The sequence below is a fragment of the Lissotriton helveticus genome, chromosome 12, assembly GCF_964261635.1.
Source record: "Lissotriton helveticus chromosome 12, aLisHel1.1, whole genome shotgun sequence".
NCBI lineage: Eukaryota > Metazoa > Chordata > Amphibia > Caudata > Salamandridae > Lissotriton > Lissotriton helveticus.
Genome location: NC_136073.1, coordinates 19492261 through 19511386, shown reverse-complemented (window position 1 = coordinate 19511386; position 19126 = coordinate 19492261). Strand labels below are relative to the sequence as shown.

At 47.4% G+C, this 19126-nt stretch overlaps 1 protein-coding gene across 1 annotated transcript in view; it reads right to left on the bottom strand.

Annotated features, from left to right (window-relative positions):
* The window catches only part of KCNN1 (potassium calcium-activated channel subfamily N member 1), a 391559-nt gene that overhangs the window by 203492 nt on the left and 168941 nt on the right, over positions 1–19126 (bottom strand). The window contains exon 3 of the mRNA XM_078669137.1: positions 10919–11014. Within this exon, the coding sequence (XP_078525263.1) occupies positions 10919–11014 (96 nt within the window). The remainder of the gene's footprint in view (positions 1–10918; positions 11015–19126) is intronic.

The following is a 19126-nucleotide window of genomic DNA, read 5'->3' as shown; positions in this document are numbered from 1 at the left end:
AAATCTGTTCGGTTTTCAATAGTACTCTGAGGTAAAACTGACATCTTACGTTCAGTATTCCTCCTTACCTTTACGTAGAACTTGTTGAAGGCCCTTCCTACTGCACGACCACTTCTGGCTATTCCTCTCACACATTGGGAATAAGCACACCTCCCTTTAGTGTAAGAGGTTGTAGGAGAGTAGGGTCTGCAATCCTATGATCACCCAGATTTTTGCTTTTTGCTGCACTGGTTTACGACTTTCCCTGGCTGTGGGCCTGCTAATCCGACCCACAGCCTAGCTGTTCTCTCTATCCAAATTGTACTCAGGTACTGAATTGGCACTGGGCCCTCTCCAAGTCCCTGTACTCAGGGCTGAGGTGTACCCAGAAGTCTCCCAGGGGCTGAAGCATGTATGCCACCCCTGGGCTGACTAACTAAACTGACACAACTGGCTGCACGACAGCTGGGGCAAGGTGGTGTACTCACCCTTTGCTTTAGATATAGTATACCTATATCTAACCCTAAAATGGACGCACAGATCTCCTATCAGTCACTCCTATGGCAGGCCTTAACAATCCTGAAGGCAGAGTGCTTGGAATCGTGTGAGATGGTGCTCTGGCATGAGCTGAGCCTGTCTACGGTTTTCGGGATCCATCCCTTAGCCGTTTCCATGATATCGCATACCATATACTCTTAAGTGCATTATAATCCTCGCGGTTATATGCCAACTCTGGTATCGCTTTATCAAAACATGTCGAGTAAGGTGTCATACGAATTGGAATACTAACCCCTCGCCAATTCTGGCGACGGGGTTAGCATTCCACCCTTCTAGAGGGACACGACATGTATGTAACCCCTAACCCCGGTTAAAGTCAAACAGAGCCTCAGCTCCACAAAATGGATGCTGCCACCGAGACACAAGTCTGCCCTCCTGCTGCTGGGAGTCCTCCCAGAGCAGGAGATAAGGACAAAGGGTTTCCTGCCAGGGGCGGTGCCAGCACCGTCCCAGACAGGGTTTTGTGTATTGTAGGTAGGCAGGGCTTTAGAGGAAGGTGACTGCACGTGGCACCCCGGTGCTCACTGTGCATAGGCTGGCTGGAACCAGTTCCAGGGTCACTCCAGACCCTGTGCTGGGGAAAAGCCCGCCAAGGAAGTGGGTGTAACCACCCCCCTCCTAGTCCCACCCATAGGGCAGGACTTAGTCGCGTGCCAGCCCCTTTTTACAGGATAAAGGTAGGAACTGGCCCCCTTCCAAATCAGATCATCTTTGAATCCTGAAACTACTTTCCACGAAAGGAACTCAAGACTTCTTCCTAAGATTTCTCCCTTGTGACTAAGGAGTAGTCACCCTGCATCCGCAGGCACCATCTTAAGAACACTGCGGTCTGCTGCAAGTCTCTCCTCCGGATCAAGACTGCCCAGCTCGACGAGAACCGGCTTCCCTGGCACCTCTGACCTCTACCTGCATCATCAGTCACGCTGAGATTCGTGGGTGTGACGAGACCTCGAGGGACCGGCCATCTTCAAGACTGCACGACTTCTTTCCAGCAAGCCCGCCGAGTGAATTCCTGGTGAGTGCTTTGGGGTCCGAGAAGCCACCACCCTGAGCAGCTCCAGCACCGAAGTGCAGCCCCCCAGCATCTCCACGATCTGCGTGGGGCCCTTCTGCTTTTTGCTGCTCACCGCGTTGTTTGGCTACTAGCCCGCTGGCTTGTGGCCTTCCTGACGACGCCCGACGACATTTCTGCTGCTGGTCTGGTTGCTCCAGACTGGCCCTTGCTTCCCTCCATCGGAGAAGTACCCTGGACCCTCCTGGTCCGCCCAAGACGCCATTTTAGGTCCACCGCGTGGGCCTTGCATTTGCCAAGACTTGTTGCCCAATCCTGGGTCCAGCGACGTCGACAGCAAGAACCTTCGTGGGACAGCTCGCACCTCCATCCTGGTCGCCGACAACGCCTCCTGGTCCGAGAGACTGCAGAGCCCAGCAGCGCCCACTCACCTGACTGCGGTGACTTCGCCCGGTGCCATCCTGGTGCCCACTTAATCACTGGCTAGTGATTCAAGAACTTGGTCCCCTCTGCTTTCAGGTTTTCTTCTTCCTTGATCCAGGCTTGGATCCATCGAACTTTTCTTCACTGGTCGCCTGCCAGCAACTTCTTCCTTCCAGGCTCCTGGTCCGGCAACGAGATCCCCGACGTCTTTTCAGACCTATGCAGCTGCAGCCCCTGGGCTAGGTAACTTCGGCACTTCGGTGTCCCAGCATAGCCTCACTATCCTAGGGTCAGGATCCACTGTCGTTTTCTTCCTACCAGGTCGGGTTCGCCCGTGAACACTAACTTTGCCTTTACTAGCCTCCATAGACTTTGTCCCGCATCCCGCGTGAGAGTGCACACTCTGCACCCGAGTCCCCTGGGTCTCCTAGTAGTAATCTAACGATTCCCTAGTCCAGTCCTAGCGATTCCAAAGCCTATTAGAACTGTTACTTACCTGCTAGTAATTCGCATTCCACTTTTAAAGTATATGGTTTTTCGTGCCCCTCGGGCATTTGTGTATAACGTGCTAACTTAAGTATTTTCGTAAGAGTTTTGTTGTGTGCCTAGCACCCTGTCCTCATAAAGAGTACAGGGTTGTTGTGATTCTAATAAATACACTGTTTATTTTCATAACACTTGTGTGGTGTCCTTTCACTGGGTGTTCAAGGGGTAATGTGATGGTAAAACAGCTGGCTTAACACGCCCTCTAGAGTCTTAGCCTTAGACTGCTCGTATCCACGCTACTAGGATAGCTGGTCTATAAGGTTGACTTACAACCAATCATCAATAAGGGTTGTTTGGACTGATATATAGTGATCACTAGAATAGTGAACACTGCACATCAGGCCAACTTCTCACATTGGTGAGCAGCGGTTGGGATTTGAGCTTGCTGTTGTTTTACCACACATGCCCTAAGAATATCTTGTGAAAGATCACATAAGTACTAAAGGTACATATAACTTAGCTTAGAATACTCTGAGTTCTACTGAACCAGCTGTTGTAGCTCCTAGGGCCTAGCACACCCTAAACTACAACTCTAGCAAGGGATCAGTAGGCAAACACATAGTGTAGGTAAGTGCACCACTTACACCTCACTAGAAAAGCATGTCTACCCAGGGAGATTCTACTGAGACTCCCCTGGTCAGTGTTGACCCTCCACAGGTCACTTCAAGATATGCAGCTCTCAGTTTCCAGGAGATGAGACAAATCTGTGTCTCCAGAAAACTGAAGCAGGGGTCTAACCCCACCATTCCCTTTCTGATAGGTCTCTTAGAGACATATGATGCCAGAAAGCTTTCTCAGTTACATGAGAACATGCCAGCCTTAGAGGGAACCTCTGGGGATCCAGATCTCCCCAACATTGCTACTGCAGTTGAGGAGGAGGATCAAGAGGAACTCTCTGGGGATGAGGTAGACAAAGGTCTTGAGGTAGTCAGAAGGCTAACCAGGGCCAACTTAGACTTACTTGGGCTAGGATCTGGGGGACCCCCAGTACTAACCCGAAGTGGGCCTAACCTTGGAGTTAGGAGAGATAGATCTCTTTCTAGGGACTCCAATAGATCTCTGCACTCTAATGCCTCTTCTCAGGGGAGGAGGAATCCTCCACAGAGGAGATTTACTTCCCCTCAGAGAAGAGAGCATGAAGCTAGGATGAGACAAGCTGAACTGAGGATTGAAAGGGAAGAAATTGCCCTGGCCAAAGAGAAGCTTGCCCTGGCAAGAGAGCAGCAGATGAGTGGGCTAGCTCCCACTGGTGGCAGCAATCTCCCAAGAGATAGAGAGAAGGGTTTAGACACTAAACACCTGACTAAAATAGTGCCCCCCTTTAAGCAAGGGGATGATATCCAGAAATGGATGGCTGCTCTGGAGAGGGCCTGCACTGTGCAGGGCATTCCCCAGAGTCAGTGGGCAGCTATACTGTGGCTCTCCTTTGATGGTAAAGGTAGAGATAAGCTCCTCACTACAAGAGTGGAGGATGCTAACAATTACCAGGTCCTGAAGAATACACTGGTTGATGGGTTTGGTTTAACCACTGAGCAGTACAGGTTGCTGTTCAGAGACACCCAGAAAACTCAGTCTCAGGACTGGTCTGATTTTGTGGATTGTGCCACTAAGGCTTTGGAGGGCTGGTTGCTGGGTAGCAAGGTTACAGATTACACAGGATTGTTTAATCTAATGATGAGAGAACAAATTTTAAACAATTGTCAGAACCAGTTGCTGCACCAGCACCTTGTTGATTCAGATCTGACCTCTCCCCAAGAATTGGGAAAGAAGGCAGACAAATGGGTCAGGACAAGGATCAAGCAGAACCAGAACCAGAACCAGGGTGGTCAGAAGAAAGCAGACCAGAAGGGTAATGTTAAGAATGAGCAAAATGACCAGAAGTCTTCACCAGGTCCCCAACAAACCAAAGAGGGTGGGGGTCAGGCTTCCCAGAAGAAGAAGACTCAAGAAGGCCAGTCAAAAAGGTGGTGCCAGTACTGCAAAAGTAAATCTCACTGGTTTAGTGAGTGCACCAAAAGAGGAGGACAAACTCCTGCCACTACAGCCCCTAAGGCAACTGCACCCCCTAGTACAGTCAGTAGTGGTAGTGTACCTCCCAAGGCATTAGTTGGGTTAACCTTGGGTACTGAGGGGTCTGACAACTTAGTTGGCACACTCACTCAGGCTGTCCTTGTCTGTACAGGGGATATGGATATGTCCCCTGAAATAAGTCCCAATACTTTGGGCAAATACAGGCAGACACCTTTGATTAATGGCAAGATGGCTCAGGCCTATAGGGACACTTGTGCCAGTGTCACCATGGTGACACCTAACTTTGTGGACCCTGGACAGATCATGCCAGGTACTGATTTCCTGGTGACCAATGCCAGCAATGTCACTACTAGTCATAGTGTGGCAATTGTGGCTTTCTCCTGGGGTGGAGTGAAGGGACAAAAGAAAGTTGTAGTCAGTTCAGACCTCCCAGTTGATTGTTTGTTGGCCAATGATTTGGAGTCATCACAATGGTCAGAAGTGGAGCAGAGGACTCACATGGAAATGTTAGGCTTGCCAGCACATGTGCTTGCTGTGACTAGGTCACAGGCCAGAAAATGCCCCACTGAACAGGTGCTGGATCCTGAAATGATGGACCAGACACCTTCCAAGAAGAAGAGCAGTAAGGGTAAGGCTTTGCCTTCCCCCTTGCCCCAGGTTGAGGATCAAGTCTCTGAGGAGGCTGATCTAGAAGAGCTGAGGGAAACTGAGCCTAAAGAGCTTGAACTTGATCAAGTTGAGTTTCTGGGCTCAGGGGGACCCTCCAGAGCAGACCTGGGGAAGGAACAGTTGAGCTGCCCTTCCCTTGAACCCCTCAGACAGCAGGCTGCTGCTGAGGCTGCAGGGAATGCCACAGGTGCCCACAGGGTATACTGGGAAGATGGACTCCTGTACTCTGAGTCAAGAGACCCCAAGCCTGGTGCAACCAGGAGGCTGGTCATCCCCTTGTCTCTGAGAGGTTTCCTTCTCACCTTGGCCCATGAGATTCCCCTTGCAGGTCACTTAGGTCAGACAAAGACTTGGGACAGGCTTGTCTCACACTTTCACTGGCCCCATATGAATGAGAATACCAAGGAGTTTTGTCGCTCCTGTGTCACTTGCCAAGCCAGTGGTAAGTCAGGTGGCACAACAAAGGCCCCCCTCATACCACTACCTGTGGTGGGGGTTCCCTTTGAAAGAGTGGGGATTGACATTGTTGGTCCAATGGAACCCCAGACAGCATCAGGACACAAGTTTATACTGGTGGTGGTGGACCATGCCACCAGGTATCCTGAGGCTATTCCCCTTAGGACCACTACAGCCCCTGTAGTGGCAAGAGCCCTAGTTGGAGTGTTCTCCAGAGTGGGTTTCCCTAAGGAGGTCGTTTCTGACAGAGGTACAAACTTCATGTCAGGATATCTGACTGCAATGTGGAAGGAGTGTGGTGTGAACTACAAGTTCACCACACCCTACCACCCACAATGCAATGGGCTTGTTGAGAGATTCAACAGGACCCTCAAAGGGATGATTCATGGACTACCTGAAACTCTTAGGAGAAGATGGGATGTCCTGATCCCCTGCCTCTTGTTTGCTTACAGAGAGGTCCCACAGAAGGGGGTTGGCTACAGCCCTTTTGAGCTTCTGTATGGGCATCCTGTAAGAGGACCCCTGTGTTTGGTGAAGGAAGGATGGGAGAGACCTCTCAAAAAGCCTGCAACCAACATAGTGGACTATGTACTTGGTCTCCGCTCCAGGATGGCTGAGTATATGGAAAAGGCATCTAAAAACCTTGAGGCCAGCCAGGAACTTCAAAAAGCTTGGCATGACCAAAAGGCTGTACTGACTGTGTACCAGCCAGGACAGAAGGTGTGGGTGCTGGAGCCAGTGGCCCCAGCAGCTCTGAAAGACAAATGGTCTGGGCCCCACACCATCATTGAGCAAAAGGGAGAGGTTACCTACTTGGTGGACCTTGGAACTCCCAGGAGCCCTCTCAGAGTGCTCCATGTTAACAGGCTCAAGGCATATGTTGACAGGAAGGACATGAGCTTGCTCATGGCCACAGATGAGGGACAGGAGGAAGAGAGTGACCCTCTCCCAGACCTGCTCACTCAGAATCCTGATGATGGATCAGTTGATGGTGTTGTCTTTTGTGGCAGCCTCACTGAACATCAGCAACAGAATTGCAGGCAAGTCTTGCAATCCTTCAGACATATGTTCTCTCTGACACCCAGCCAAACTGATTGGTGTACCCATGATGTTGACACTGGGGACAGTCTGCCTGTCAAGAGTAAAATCTACAGACAGCCTGATCATGTTAGAGACTGCATCAAAACTGAAGTGCAGAAAATGTTGGAGCTGGGAGTCATTGAGCCCTCAGATAGCCCTTGGGCTAGCCCAGTAGTTCTAGTGCCAAAGCCTCACACCCAGGGTGGTAAGAGAGAGATGAGGTTTTGCGTAGACTACAGAGGCCTCAATGCAGTCACTAAGACTGATGCCCACCCAATACCAAGAGCAGATGAGCTTATAGATAGATTGGCTTCTGCCAACTTCTTAAGCACATTTGATTTGACAGCTGGGTATTGGCAAATCAGGTTAGCTGAGGAAGCCAAACCTAAGACAGCATTTTCTACCCCTGGAGGGCATTATCAATTTGTGGTAATGCCCTTTGGACTGAAAAATGCCCCTGCCACCTTCCAAAGGTTGGTGAATCAAGTCCTCACTGGGCTGGATGACTTCTGTGCAGCTTATCTTGACGATATTGCTGTCTTTAGCTCCACCTGGGAGGATCACCTGGTCCACCTGAGGAAAGTGTTAGAGGCCCTGCAAAAGGCAGGCCTCACTATCAAGGCCACAAAGTGCCAGATAGGGCAGACACAGGTTGTATACCTGGGCCACCTTGTAGGTGGAGGCCAGGTTCAGCCACCGGAGAGTAAGATACAGGCCATCAAGGACTGGACTCCTCCAATCACCCAGACTCAGGTTCGAGCTTTCTTGGGCCTGACTGGGTACTATAGGAAGTTTGTCAGAAATTATGGGTCCATAGTGACCCCTCTTAATGACCTGACAAGCAAAAAGATGCCAAAGAAAGTTCAGTGGACAGCAAGCTGTCAGAAAGCATTCAATGACCTAAAGCAGGCCATGTGCACAGCACCTATCCTAAAGAGTCCAGATTACTCCAAGCCATTCATTGTCCAAACAGATGCTTCTGAGTTGGGTGTGGGGGCTGTTCTGTCTCAACTGAATTTTGATGGTAATGATCAGCCTATTGCTTTCATTAGTAGGAGGTTGACACCCAGAGAGAAAAATTGGTCAGCTATTGAGAGGGAGGCCTTTGCTGTGGTCTGGGCCCTGAAGAAGCTGAGGGCCTACTTGTTTGGCACTCACTTCACCATTCAGACAGACCATAAGCCCCTCTTGTGGCTAAATCAGATGAAGGGTGAAAACCCCAAACTGCTTAGGTGGTCCATTTCCCTACAGGGGATGGATTTTACAGTGGAGCATAGACCTGGGACTGATCACAGCAATGCTGATGGGCTCTCCAGGTATTTCCACTTAGAGCAAGAAGACTCACCTGGTCAAGGTTAGTTTATTGTCCCAAAGTTTGGGGGGGGTCATGTAGGAGAGTAGGGTCTGCAATCCTATGATCACCCAGATTTTTGCTTTTTGCTGCACTGGTTTACGACTTTCCCTGGCTGTGGGCCTGCTAATCCGACCCACAGCCTAGCTGTTCTCTCTATCCAAATTGTACTCAGGTACTGAATTGGCACTGGGCCCTCTCCAAGTCCCTGTACTCAGGGCTGAGGTGTACCCAGAAGTCTCCCAGGGGCTGAAGCATGTATGCCACCCCTGGGCTGACTAACTAAACTGACACAACTGGCTGCACGACAGCTGGGGCAAGGTGGTGTACTCACCCTTTGCTTTAGATATAGTATACCTATATCTAACCCTAAAATGGACGCACAGATCTCCTATCAGTCACTCCTATGGCAGGCCTTAACAATCCTGAAGGCAGAGTGCTTGGAATCGTGTGAGATGGTGCTCTGGCATGAGCTGAGCCTGTCTACGGTTTTCGGGATCCATCCCTTAGCCGTTTCCATGATATCGCATACCATATACTCTTAAGTGCATTATAATCCTCGCGGTTATATGCCAACTCTGGTATCGCTTTATCAAAACATGTCGAGTAAGGTGTCATACGAATTGGAATACTAACCCCTCGCCAATTCTGGCGACGGGGTTAGCATTCCACCCTTCTAGAGGGACACGACATGTATGTAACCCCTAACCCCGGTTAAAGTCAAACAGAGCCTCAGCTCCACAAAATGGATGCTGCCACCGAGACACAAGTCTGCCCTCCTGCTGCTGGGAGTCCTCCCAGAGCAGGAGATAAGGACAAAGGGTTTCCTGCCAGGGGCGGTGCCAGCACCGTCCCAGACAGGGTTTTGTGTATTGTAGGTAGGCAGGGCTTTAGAGGAAGGTGACTGCACGTGGCACCCCGGTGCTCACTGTGCATAGGCTGGCTGGAACCAGTTCCAGGGTCACTCCAGACCCTGTGCTGGGGAAAAGCCCGCCAAGGAAGTGGGTGTAACCACCCCCCTCCTAGTCCCACCCATAGGGCAGGACTTAGTCGCGTGCCAGCCCCTTTTTACAGGATAAAGGTAGGAACTGGCCCCCTTCCAAATCAGATCATCTTTGAATCCTGAAACTACTTTCCACGAAAGGAACTCAAGACTTCTTCCTAAGATTTCTCCCTTGTGACTAAGGAGTAGTCACCCTGCATCCGCAGGCACCATCTTAAGAACACTGCGGTCTGCTGCAAGTCTCTCCTCCGGATCAAGACTGCCCAGCTCGACGAGAACCGGCTTCCCTGGCACCTCTGACCTCTACCTGCATCATCAGTCACGCTGAGATTCGTGGGTGTGACGAGACCTCGAGGGACCGGCCATCTTCAAGACTGCACGACTTCTTTCCAGCAAGCCCGCCGAGTGAATTCCTGGTGAGTGCTTTGGGGTCCGAGAAGCCCCCACCCTGAGCAGCTCCAGCACCGAAGTGCAGCCCCCCAGCATCTCCACGATCTGCGTGGGGCCCTTCTGCTTTTTGCTGCTCACCGCGTTGTTTGGCTACTAGCCCGCTGGCTTGTGGCCTTCCTGACGACGCCCGACGACATTTCTGCTGCTGGTCTGGTTGCTCCAGACTGGCCCTTGCTTCCCTCCATCGGAGAAGTACCCTGGACCCTCCTGGTCCGCCCAAGACGCCATTTTAGGTCCACCGCGTGGGCCTTGCATTTGCCAAGACTTGTTGCCCAATCCTGGGTCCAGCGACGTCGACAGCAAGAACCTTCGTGGGACAGCTCGCACCTCCATCCTGGTCGCCGACAACGCCTCCTGGTCCGAGAGACTGCAGAGCCCAGCAGCGCCCACTCACCTGACTGCGGTGACTTCGCCCGGTGCCATCCTGGTGCCCACTTAATCACTGGCTAGTGATTCAAGAACTTGGTCCCCTCTGCTTTCAGGTTTTCTTCTTCCTTGATCCAGGCTTGGATCCATCGAACTTTTCTTCACTGGTCGCCTGCCAGCAACTTCTTCCTTCCAGGCTCCTGGTCCGGCAACGAGATCCCCGACGTCTTTACAGACCTATGCAGCTGCAGCCCCTGGGCTAGGTAACTTCGGCACTCCGGTGTCCCAGCATAGCCTCACTATCCTAGGGTCAGGATCCACTGTCGTTTTCTCCCTACTACACCCGAGTCCCCTGGGCCTCCTAGTAGTAATCTAACGATTCCCTAGTCCAGTCCTAGCGATTCCAAAGCCTATTAGAACTGTTACTTACCTGCTAGTAATTCGCATTCCACTTTTTAAGTATATGGTTTTTCGTGCCCCTCGGGCATTTGTGTATAACGTGCTAACTTAAGTATTTTCGTAAGAGTTTTGTTGTGTGCCTAGCACCCTGTCCTCATAAAGAGTACAGGGTTGTTGTGATTCTAATAAATACACTGTTTATTTTCATAACACTTGTGTGGTGTCCTTTCACTGGGTGTTCAAGGGGTAATGTGATGGTAAAACAGCTGGCTTAACACGCCCTCTAGAGTCTTAGCCTTAGACTGCTCGTATCCACGCTACTAGGATAGCTGGTCTATAAGGTTGACTTACAACCAATCATCAATAAGGGTTGTTTGGACTGATATATAGTGATCACTAGAATAGTGAACACTGCACATCAGGCCAACTTCTCACAGAGGTGAATGGAAATGAGGCCTAATTCCTCTAGGTCCTCGTCTTTGTTCATACCGTGGGGTAACTTTGAGTCTGTCGCTGTTAGTGCTTGTGGCTCTGAACATCCCACCTAGATGAACATGGGAAGAACACGCTTGCAAAGACGAGGTGTGGCTCTTACCTGGATCTCCCTGGCATGGTACATGATAACGAGACCCAGCAGGATAGCCGTGGAAAGGCTGATAAGGCATTTCAGTGCAAAGGAGTAGGAAGATTCCTGGAGAGAGGGAGATAGAAATAAAGAGAGAAGGTGGAGGTTAGTGGGTATTATGCAGCGTTAGTTGTTTTTTTTTTTAACTCCGAGGCAACAGTTCCCTCACACGTCACTACTTGATGGTAGAGAGGTGCCAAGTGACCGCTAAGCTCAGTGGAGGTAAAGCGCACTGCTCATGGCATTTATTTACCTGTTCTGTAAGGGAGTAAAGTGTGCACTGCTAATTTACTGTCTGTGCTCTTGCTGTCTTATATGTGTGACTCAATGACACTTGCACAGCTGCTACCTTAATTTACCTAGTGAGTGTGTATGTGTGTTTGTTTATGTGTGTGCACATGCCCCGTGCCGGCCCTGAACTATACACGAGGCCAGCTTACACTGCACTACAAGTATATGTTCTGTTTGTCAGAGGTGAGGTTTGCACTGCTCTGGTCCAGGTTTGTGTGTGAGAAGAAGTGTGTGATGTACCACTTATGTGTAATTCCCACATTATGCGCTACACAAAGCCCACATTTGTGTGGTGTCCATTTTTGTGGATATACTGTGCTCCAAGTGTGATTTGCACACAAGATGTTCTATTTTCTAACTTGGCATCCTGGTCACAGGGATTCTCTCTGCCAGGCATAACTAGCAAGCGACTCCCTCTCATGAAAGGCCTGGGCAATACTGTACGTGATTTAATCTTTCACACTTCACAATTATCCTGTTTTGCATATTTCACATATTTTTTGTTTTTCTTGCGCTTACATTTTGGGTGTCGTTTTTGCATGTGGATCAGGTACAAAATGTCGCTTGTGAACTGCAAATGTGAGTGTGTGCTGCAGCAGCACGCACTGCCCGGTGACTTCCTTCCGTGACTATCGTCTGCACAGAAAATGCATCTCGCGTGACTTATGTACGCGAAAGTCTACTTGGCTTATGATTCTCAAGGACACGTCCACTCCAAGCGCATCACACGTAGAAAAGATGTGCAAATACGCTCACCCCATACTCATATGCGACATCTTCAGACAGAGATAAAAAGTTAGGACTGGCTGAAGCGTCACACGAACACCAGTGGATAGATTGGAATGGAGTGGAGTAGACTGGGGTAGACTGGAGTGGGGTGGATTGTGACAGATTGGAGTGGAGTAGATTGGGGTTAATTGGAGTGGAGTGTAGAGTGGGGTAGATTGGAGTACGGTATATTGGAATGGAGTAGATTGGGGTGGAATGGGGTAGATTGGAGTGGATTCAGGTCGATTGCAGAGGAGTGGGTTAGATTGGGGTAGAGTGGGTTAGATTGGAGAGGAGTGGATAGGCTGGAATGGAGTAGGGTAGATCGAAGTAGACTGGCGTGGAGTAGATTGTGATGGATTGGTGTAGACTGCGGTTGATTGGAGTGGAGAAGGGTGGCTTAGAGTGGAGTGGGATAACTTGGAGTGGGGTAGATTGGAGTGGGATGTACAAGGGTGGATTGAAGGGGGATGTATTAGGGTAGGTTGGAGAGGTTTGGAATGGTGTAGATTGGAGTGGGGTAAATTGGGTTTGATTTGTTAGACTGGATTGGGGTAGAATGTAGTCAAGTGGGGTTGGGTAGATTGGACAGGAGTAGATTGGGGTAGATTTGATTGGAATGGGGTAGAGTGGAGTGGGGTAAATTGAAGTGGATGGTCATAGGGTAAGTGTTGTGCAGGGATGTAGAGTAACAGGGCTAGAGTGGAGTGGTGTGGAGGAGTGCAGAGGCATGTCAGAGTGGAGCGTCATAGCATGAAGTGGCGGCGCATAGAGTATCCATGACGTGGCAGCGCACCGCCATCACAGACAACACCTTTTCAATTGAAATTACCATTACATTCGCACAGACATGCAGTTTTACTGCGAACGGAGAATTGTGGGGAAATGTCATCACATAGTGTATTGATGTGTTTTGACTGTATTCCAATATTTGTTTCCATCACACAGAAGAAATACAAAAATATAAACTTAATTCGGACTTTCTAATGAACTATCAGCACAGCTCATTCTTGTTGTGTGCTAGAACAAAGACTTTCTGTTTCACAGCAGGATTGTCACACACATTCTTTCACTTTGAAGTCTTCGAAAGAGAAGTAAACACCAGATTCCCTGGTCTTGAATGCAAAGCACACTTGACAACAAGCCGCAAAGCCAATGGTAAGCAACTTCAGTGCATAATTTGAGCCGGTGGTTTCCAGTGCTCAGCACCGGCACTTAATCAACAACACTGGCACTATAGTTTCACACTCATTTTTGGTAGGCACAGTGATTAAGTGTTTTGCCCTGAATCACAGGATGTTGAGCCGGTCCCGAAACAAGAACCTGGTTCCCCAGCTCCGAAGTCGGCAGCTCTAGCCATTAGGCCACATCTTCTCCCCACTTCCCGGTTAGCAGTTGGCTCTGTTTTAGGCAGCGATACAGAAGAAATGGGCTGGTGCAAGCTGCCTCCTGACAAGAGCCCTGGCACTTATGCGTTTACAAATTAACCACTGAGCAACTGGCGGAATGCATTTCACAAGAAGCTGCTAGCAAACCGCTCGGCTGCAACCAAAAAAGAAGGAATTTGCCCTGTTTGCATTTCAACATCTAGACGGCTACTAGTTCAGAGAATCCTGGACATGTTGCTGACAGCAGTGTCAGCATAGACTGGTGCAGTGACCTCTTGTTCAGACTTTTGGCAAACTGATAAACATTACAGCATGCCCAAAATGGCGCCACAAAAACAACACAAACACAGGACACTGGGGCAATGTACATTTCGCCAGCATAATTTGTATAATATTGGGAAATTTGAGTTGCTCTTGTTAATGCAAAATTTAGTAAATTATACCATTACACCAGGGGTGGGCACAACCCGTGTAATTTCGTGTAGTGTAATCATGTGACATTACTAAAATATTTAGTGAGATTAGGCGAGAAGAGTAATTCTGCCTTTAGCACAATTTTCTATGGACAAAAACTGCTCACTAGCATCCAAATGGATGTATGGATGCAGCTTGCACTTTGAAATAGCGCTGAATGCAACAGAACATTGTAGGGAGCTGGCTCTTTATGTAGTGCTCAAAAAGAGGTACACTATGTAGAAAGTCCAGACGACCCTTATTGGCTTAACCTGATGAAGGCGACCTCGCCGAAACGCGCGTAGTCTCCACTACCGCCTTGCCATCATCATTTGTGTCTTATGTTTTATTTTGTACTGTGTATTTGAATTATATAATGAGAAAAATTGTTCACCACGGTTAAGTACTTATATATTTCTGATATTGTATTGCAAAAATTATTATTCTTTTTCTATATATATTTTTTTTAAAACAACAATAAATCTTCAAAACATGATTGAAACTATGACCCATTGTAATAAGGTATTTTTTAGGCCATAGCTCTGTTGCGAAATATAAATTTGGGTTCCATTAGAATGTCACAGCCTCTGACTAAGCTATAGACCTTTCCCTACTAGATCCTTATTGGCTTACAGGGTTTAAATGAATAATCCCAAATGGTATGGTCTCGTTTGTGGTAGTGTGGACGAGCGATTAGGCTTATCAGAGGAGAGTGTTAAGCATTTGTTGAACACACAGTCAATAAATGAGTTGCATGCTCAAGGAGAAACTAGAGACCAATATATTTTAACACCAAGAACTTTGTAACTGGGTAAGTACTTTTCGAGATATCAATTTTTACAGTTAAATACAAATTTCACACAACCGTGTTTTTAGGCTGTAATGCTTTCCTATGTAGAAAGAAACATGAACCGCATACAGATCCTTGCAATTGTATTCAGGGAGTCTCCTTTAGGACTTAAGGTGCTATGGGGTAAAGGGCCAAAGTACCAACAACAGTTCGAGTTTACCTGCCCTGGCTTGTCTGAGTGCCGAGGTGCTGGATGGGTTGGTAGTCTTGCGCTACACCATAGACAAAGAGGGGTGGCCTCCTAGAAACAGGCCGCAGAGGGGGGCTTGGGGAGAAGTCTGGGAACTCCCAATGGGGGGCTTGGTTCGTGAGGGTCCTGGGAGCATGAAGGTGCAGTCGGTTGTCATGAACCCAGGCCGAGGCACTCAGGTGCAGAGGGTTTTGGTCATCTGGGCCCGTGCTTCAAAGGCACTATCGGTTCTCGGTTAGACCTGCAGAGGGGGGCAAAACAGGACAGCTGGGCCACTCTTGGTGCTGGCCTCTGCAATGCTGACATCCCTCATTGGCTAGTCAGCCATTTCCGTGTTGGAGTCTGGATTGAATACAAACAAGCTTTGGTTGCTGCAAGGGGTCTGGTACCCCCAGGTATTGGTGCAGGGTGGCGGCAGTTGGTCCTGGCGTCCTCACTCTTGGGAGATGGATCTGATCTCCTGGAGCACGGTGACCTCCTCCTGGGAGTCTGCAGCACTGGTGAGCCCGGTGATCAGCAGAACAGTGAACCGTACTTTGGGTCGGTGCTTGCAGGTAAGTGGCTCCTCCATTTCATGGGAGATGCAGATGGCTTGGAGAAGCGCTGGAGGCCCTCCAAGGCTTTTGGCGGATGCAGATCTGTACAATGAGTTGGATTATCTGGACAGGAGCAGGCAGGCAGGCAGGGTTTGGCACCAAAGTCCACCAGCAGTCTGTAGTTCTTGCTTCTTTGGCTGTTCTTTTTTGTGTGTGATGATACGTATGTGAATGTTTGTGTATGAATCCGACTGTACAAAAGGTTTGTTTGAGTGTATGAGTGAATGGATCTTGTGCCCTCTTTGAATTACTTCTGCGAGTCCTAGTTTTTATACTGTATTTTTGTATATGATCCCAAATTTTTTTTTACAGATATTACTCTACTGTCTTAATGAGATTAATTTTCTATGAAAACAGTGTACATATAAAAAACCAAAAATAAAAAAGTTTTCTCTGAATAAATAAACTCTTTTTGTGGTTGTGTGGGCTAGCTGATTGCGCGATTAGATCCTTTTCTGATATTTAGGGAACACCCCTTTCCATGTTTTTCTCTAGTATTCTCGCCCTGGCGGGTTGTTTCCCTCTTGTCATTTATCGATAGATTCAGGGCCCCTCTCTTGTTTTTTGACTGTTCTTAGTTCTTCTTCTTCTTGTGTGAGGGGAATCAGTTTCTGGTGTCAGGGAGGCACATAAATACTGAATTTAGGGATGGAGTGAAGGGTAGTAGCCAATGGACTACTTGCCCTTGGGGACACTACACCCCCTATATAGGGGTGAGGATGTAGCCTTACGGCTAGAGTGGTCGACCTCGAAGCTGGGGAACCGGGTTGGAGTCACGGCATGGACGCTCAACATCCTGTGATTGTGGGCAAATCATGTAACCTCCCCATGCCTAACAAGAATGAATTTGTCCATCTGTAATGAAACTGGTGCTCATGTAAAGCGAACTGATACCCAATATCTGCGGGTCTAGTTTGCGCTACAAAAACTCTAAAAAAAAAATTTTTTTTAAATATGATAACTTAATGTGGGGTGTGGGCATAACCCGGTCCCTGAGTTCCTAATTCAACCAAAGACAAGATGTGGAATCTTTCTTTCGTAGGGCACATCAGGCCTTAGGGTTGCAACTGGCCTGGTAGTGCATCACACCTCCTTGGATAGCTAGTTTCCCACCTGTCCTACTGCCAAATGGGCCTCAGGGCAGGGGGTGGCATCTCCCAGGTCTGGGGGAAGCTGGTGTCACATATCAAAGGCAGCAGGGGCTTTGAAGTCCCTGGCCTTGACATGCAGATTCAATAGCCAACCTGCTGGAAAAGGTGTGGAAGCCTTCCTCCGGAGCAGGCATTGCTTCTGACCTCAGAGAGCGCGGGCTCTCACCTGCAGGGGGTCAGAAACATGTCTGTGGTGGCAGAATGGATGATATATGTCAGCCAGCACACTCAAAGGCTGGTAGGTTTTCAGGGGGCACCTCTAAGGTGCCCTCTTGGTGAATATCTTGATAAATCCACTGCTGGCATCAGTACGGGAAACATCCTTTACAACGCAACTTTTACCACACAGTGCTATTACAACGCGGGTTTAAAAAGCAAACCATTACAACGCATTGCGCTGGGGGGCGCTATAGGATAGGGAATAGATTTAATTTACTATCCAACACCTTCCCTAGTGTCCACGGAGACTGGAGTTGGAATAATAAATTAAACTATTCACTATCCAGCACCCCAAAGCGCTATGCGTTGTAATGGTATGCGTTGTAAAAACTGCATTGTAACAGCATGCGTGGTAAAAGCATGCGTTGTAACGTCATACATCCATCAGTACAGATTTATTAAGACCAGGTGTTTTATATGAAACACCATAGGTTTAAATGAAGCCATCATGTAGCTGGGGAACTCGTAATGACCAGTGCCCGGTACATATACTTAAGATGGCTTCCCAGTTCACTGGTACTATCTAGCAATTGAACTAGACAGCACAGAGGCTCATGCAGATATGTCCTCATGTGTAATATAATTCACCCTGCCTTAGGGCTATGAGGCCCGCTGTAGGCATGATTTATATATACTGCATACAGTGTCTGTGGGCATGGCACGCAGGGTGTGCGCCATGTCGTGCTTTCACATTTGCCTGCACCATTTCACCCAGCCTGCAATGGCAGTCTGCATGGGTTTGGTGGTGGGTCCCTTAGGTTGGCACAATACATGCTGTGGCCCTTCGGGACCCTAGTTAGTATCAATGCCCTAGGTGGATCACTGACATAATATCGACGACACAAATATCGAGATACACAAATATCGAGTCAAAAATATCGATTGACAAAATATCGACTCCCTATCTTCAAACAGGTAAGTACCAAAATATCGACTCCAAAATATCGACTTACAAAAATATAGACTGTCAAAATATCGATTTTTTAAAATGTCTTAAAAGTAAGTTAAAACTAATATAGTAATAAATATATTTAATATAAACTTAGAAATAATTATTAAAAAAATATAATTTTAATAAATAATTTATATAATTAAAAAAATTATATCACCAAAAATTACACACACACACATATATATATATATATATATATATATATATATATATATATATATATATATATATATATATATATATATATATTTAAACATATTATTAAATAAACATATATAACATTTTAGAAAATGTTTAAAATTTATTGTTACAACTATAGTGAGTTCAACATTAGCAAAAGTGTTGGATAGCGTAGAGGTAAAATTTACTACTCCCACTCCAGTGGGTGCAACAGTAGGGAAAGCGCTGGATAGCGTAGAGGTTAAAATTACTATTCCCACTCCAGGGATGTATGACGTTACAACGCATACTTTTACAACGCCTACCATTACAACAAAACTTTTACAACGCAAAAACTTTTACAACGCATACATTTACAACGCAAGATTTTACAACGCATATACCTTTACAACGCATACCATTACAACATAAGTATTGGTAAGTATATAATAATTTTTTGACTATAAATTAATAAAAAATATTATAATATAATTTAATATAATTTAATTTTATTAAATAAATGTAATTTAAATGTAATTTTACTTTATTTTTACAAAGTACCCCTGTACCCCAAAAACCCAAAACTGACCCTGAACCCTAAAAATACCCCTTTACCCATAAACTGAAAACTGACCCTGAACCCTAAAAATACCCCTTTACCCGAAAACTGAAAACTGACCCTGAACCCTAAAAATACCCCTTTACCCAAAAACTGAAAACTGACCCTGAACCCTAAAAATACCCCTTTACCTACAAACTGAAAACTGACCCTGAACCCTAAAAATACCCCTTTACCCCAAAAACTGAAAACTGACCCTGAACCCTAAAAATACCCCTTTACCCAAAAACTGAAAACTGACCCTGAACCCTAAAAATACCCCTTTACCTACAAACTGAAAACTGACCCTGAACCCTAAAAATACCCCTTTACCCCAAAAACTGAAAACTGACCCTGAACCCTAAAAATACCCCTTTACCCAAAAACTGAAAACTGACCCTGAACCCTAAAAATACCCCTTTACCCAAAAACTGAAAACTGACCCTGAACCCTAAAAATACCCCTTTACCCAAAAACTGAAATTTGACCCTGAACCCTAAAAATACCCCTTTACCTACAAACTGAAAACTGACCCTGAACCCTAAAAATACCCCTTTACCCCA